Below are 4,013 nucleotides of genomic sequence, written 5' to 3' on the forward strand. Positions count from 1 at the left end.
CGGCATCGTTGGTCGCTGGAGAGCGGTCACACAGACCGCTCTCCAGCTCCCAAATAGCGATGCTGCAGTGAATTGCATCGTTGTCTGTTTTGCTGCAGCATTGTTAAGTGTGAAGGTACCTTTACAGTATGTGTCCACGTTCAGGATTGCATCCTGAATTGCTCAGGTTTTTTCATCAATATTTGTAAGCCAAAACCAGGAGTGGAACAATTAGGAAAAGTAGAATAGAAACATATGCTCCACTGCTGTATTTATTACCCACGCCTGGTTTTGGCTACAAATATTGAATTAAAATCCGGACCAAATCCGGATGCAATCCTGAGCGTGGACACATACCCTTTTTCTTTGAAAACAACTCATACACTTTAGTGTTTGGAAACACCTCATACAGCAATGAAAGACACCCAAAGAAACGGTCAAATTAAAAAATCCAAAAATACTGTCTGACATTGCATATATGAGGTGTTTGAAGCACAAATAAACGACGCACGGAGTGAATTACCGAGCAGTGTACTTGAAAAGAAGACCAAATATTGTATACAAAAAATTAAATTTTTATTGAGGGGAAACAGAAAAAAAGGGAAAAGAAAATTATGGGGTTTCAACAGCCGAGGGGGGATCAACATCCGCTACCACCGGTGACCGGTAGCTTCTAGTTCTGGACCTGGGAGTGGGAGTGGTAGAGGAGGAGGAGGAGGAGGAGCCGCCATACTCGAGTAAGCTTGATGGCAGGTCCAAACCCCCCGCAGGGTACACTAGGGAGACCGCCTCGTCAGTAGAGGAGGGAGGAGGCAACACAAGCCGCCTGCGTTTTTGGCTTGGTTGGCCCTGGCTGCTCCTGCTGTGGCTCGAGCCACGACGAGATGGTGTGTGTCCTGGAGCAGCCAGAACCTGTGCCTCTGTGTGTGTGTCTGTGTGCCTCCTCTTATATTTTTTTTTCCTTTTCCTGCCTTCTGCGGCATCTCCCCCAGAAGCACTCCTACGGGAGGATGAGGGCCTGGCAGGAGCAGGAGTGGGCCGCACACTGGTATGGTGCCTGTGGTGGCGTCGCCCGGCACTTGGACCAGGGTGGGGGGGCTGGAGTGACTCTGCAGCAGTAGTCGGAGTCACGCTAGCCAGCGACGGCACTACGGGCAGTGTCGCTGACTGCGCGACCCGAGACTGCTGCAGAGCCCTCACGTAAGAATTGTTGCAGTCCTGCATCACCGAAATCTGGAGTTCCGGCGTAAGGTTTTCCACCATGCCTTTAGCAAGTGTGCTGAAGAAATGTTTTGCCGGATTTGAGAGCTCGGCTTCCAGGATTTCAAGGCGCCGTCCCATACTGGACATTTCATCTCTCAACGCCTTGAAACCGTTCTGGAACACCGTGCCCAAGTGCAAAAATTCAGGCATGACTGACCTGTCCGAGGCCCGCTGGCGCTGTCGGGAATACCCGAACGAAGGTGCGCCAGAGGCCTCGGGCAGGGGAAAACCTGACGTACCGGCAGCCGGTTCTCCAGATGATGGTGGTGCAAGCCTGCTGTCGCTGTGGGATGGCTGTGACGGCTCAGATGGCGATCCATGAAGTTCCGCTTCACAGGGGGGAGCTCGCTGGAGGGTGCTGCTGTGTGTCCTGTGAAAAGATAATGAAAAAATTAGTCTTCAATTAATAACCTATCACATACGCCAACTCCTGTCAAAAAAATTACATGACACATCAAAACATTACAATCCCCTGTCTCTCAGTCTGTGTGGCCTATAATAAATTGCTGATTGTTATCGCCAGCTGAGCATTAGGGCTCACGATAACAATCATGGACATACCGACGGCAGAAAATGACTGTTCATTCAAGTTGGCAAAGGCAATGCATACCCCTGTCATCTAAAAAAAAAAATCTAGATAATGCCTATGTCACAAAAAGAGTATAAAATTTAAAGTCAAGAATAAAATTTAAAAAACCAAAAACGAAAAAAAAAAGACTTTGCTGATCTGATCGCAGGAATGGCCATGACGTTAGGATCATGTGATCCAGACGTCATCATTATTCCTGCAATCAGAACTACCCTGGCTGCGATATAGTGGCCTGGAAATCTACTATGTGGATGCACAATGTACGTGGCTGGGCAATGTACTATGTGGCTGTGCAATATGCTATGTGTCTGGGCAATGTACAATGTGGCTGTGCAATATGGTATGTGGCAAAAATACTTACTGTCGGCGGGTAAGGACCGGTCTTAGGAACTGGAGGGCCCTGTTGTACTTGTAGGGCACAGACTTTGACGCAGCAGCACCGCTCCGAGATTGCTCCTCCTCAGCACGAATCCCCTTATTGAAACGGTCCTTTATGGATCGCCATCTGGTCCTCAACTTTTTCACTGTTAATGTAAAGACAAAAAAATTGTTACATATTTAGCATTGTAAAAGGATAAAACAACCGTGTGCGATGCAAAGTGTAGGCGTTGATCGCATCACACACGGTTGTGTTTATCCTAGCAAGATGGGTCATAGCAGCGTCTCAGCAATACTCACTAAAGGTGCCTTTGTCCTTCGCTGAGGCACTGTCAAAGCCATCCCACAGCGAGTTTGCCACCTCTGCCCACAAACGCCTAGACACCACCTGGTCCATGTGCCGAGGGTCACGGCTGTCCCACAACGGGCCACGCTCCTGGATGCTTGAAATAAGGAGGTCCACATCTACACTCTCTCCTTGGGCCCGTTGTGAAACCTAGAAAAATTAGAAAACAAATAGGTTATAAATATGCAAATATTAACAACCACCAGCACCTGGCATGATAGGTACCTCTGCCCTATCCTTTGCCATTTGATGTATGTATATTGATGTTTTCTACACCTGTGTTTTGGAATGTTTGTGTGCAGGGAGTTCAACTTTATTTTACCTTCCCCCAATACTTGCTGCCCTGAAAATCTATAATGTATAAAGGCCCCGTCTCACATAGTGATTTAACAACCATCACGACCAGCGATACTGCCTGGCCGTGATCGTTGGTAAGTCGTTGTGTGGTCGCTGGGGAGCTGTCACACAGACCGCTCTCTCCAGCGACCAACGATCAGGGGAACGACTTCGGCATCGTTGAAACTGTCTTCAATGATGCCGAAATCCCCCTGCAGCACCCGGGTAACCAGGGTAAACATCGGGTTACTAAGTGCAGGGCCGCGCTTAGTAACCCGATGTTTATCATGGTTACCAGGGAAGACATCGCTGGATCGGTGTCACACACACCACTTCAGCGATGTCAGCGGGACCTCAACTACCAAAAAACGGCCCAGGCCATTCCAACACGACCAGCTATCTCACAGCAGGGGCCTGATCGCTGGTACGGGTCACACATAGCGAGATCGCTACTGAGGTCGCTGTTGCGTCACAAAACTTGTGACTCAACAGCGATCTCGCTATGTGTGACGGGGGCCTAAGCTTTACTAAACATCCCTAGTGAAAGCAGGATGCTCCTCAAATGTAATGTTCCTCACAGCAGGATGCTACTGCAATAAAAAAGATAAAAAAAAAAAAAATACTCACTCGCCGGCCTGACGCCACATCTTGGCCCCGATCTCTCTGCTCCCGCTGACTGCCTTCCCCCTCACTTGAAGAAGCCTGGAAAAATTGTATACAAAAATTATTGTCAATGCTACAAATGGCAGCTAATAGTAAGCAACTGGACATAATTACTCACCGCACTCCCCCGCGCCGATTGGCTATGCTCCGAAGAACTTGGCATTCTTGCAAGTTTGTTCTGCAATGAAAAAATGAGCAAAAAATCACATCCAATGCCACAGACAATAAAATAGGCCCAAAACATTAAAAAAACACAATTGACTGTTGACTGATAGTACAATGCAAACTCAAAAAGCGACACCACAACGCCATACATTGCAAGAGAATACAATCGAAGAAACAATACAAGAATAGACCCAAACAAAATTAAGCAAAAATAGACACCTATGTAAAATTTTCTAAAGCTACAAAATTATCCAAAAAAAAAATACTGAAAAAAAAGGCACAATGAAATAGCAA

General features: G+C 47.3%; 1 protein-coding gene across 1 annotated transcript; it reads right to left on the reverse strand.

Annotated features, from left to right (window-relative positions):
• Positions 1–426: 426 nt before the first annotated feature.
• Positions 427–3,662, reverse strand: LOC143803884 (uncharacterized). Its single transcript, XM_077281645.1, has 4 exons — positions 3,519–3,662; positions 2,510–2,705; positions 2,193–2,355; positions 427–1,612 (listed from the first exon to the last, which is right to left on the reverse strand). Exons 1-4 carry the CDS (start codon positions 3,660–3,662, stop codon positions 592–594), a joined length of 1,524 nt encoding a protein of 507 aa, XP_077137760.1. The 3' UTR covers positions 427–591.
• Positions 3,663–4,013: the final 351 nt, after the last annotated feature.

This window comes from Ranitomeya variabilis, chromosome 2 (assembly GCF_051348905.1).
Source record: "Ranitomeya variabilis isolate aRanVar5 chromosome 2, aRanVar5.hap1, whole genome shotgun sequence".
In the NCBI taxonomy this organism is placed as follows: domain Eukaryota; kingdom Metazoa; phylum Chordata; class Amphibia; order Anura; family Dendrobatidae; genus Ranitomeya; species Ranitomeya variabilis.

Coding starts and splice junctions, on each gene's coding strand:
- LOC143803884 (XM_077281645.1), bottom strand. CDS start 3,662: ATGTCCAGTTGCTTACTATTAGCTGCCATTTGTAGCATTGACAATAAT. Junction 2,706..3,518: donor ATGTGGCGTCAGGCCGGCGA/GTGAGTATTTTT, acceptor TAATTTTTCTAG/GTTTCACAACGGGCCCAAGG. Junction 2,356..2,509: donor GAAGGACAAAGGCACCTTTA/GTGAGTATTGCT, acceptor TTACATTAACAG/TGAAAAAGTTGAGGACCAGA.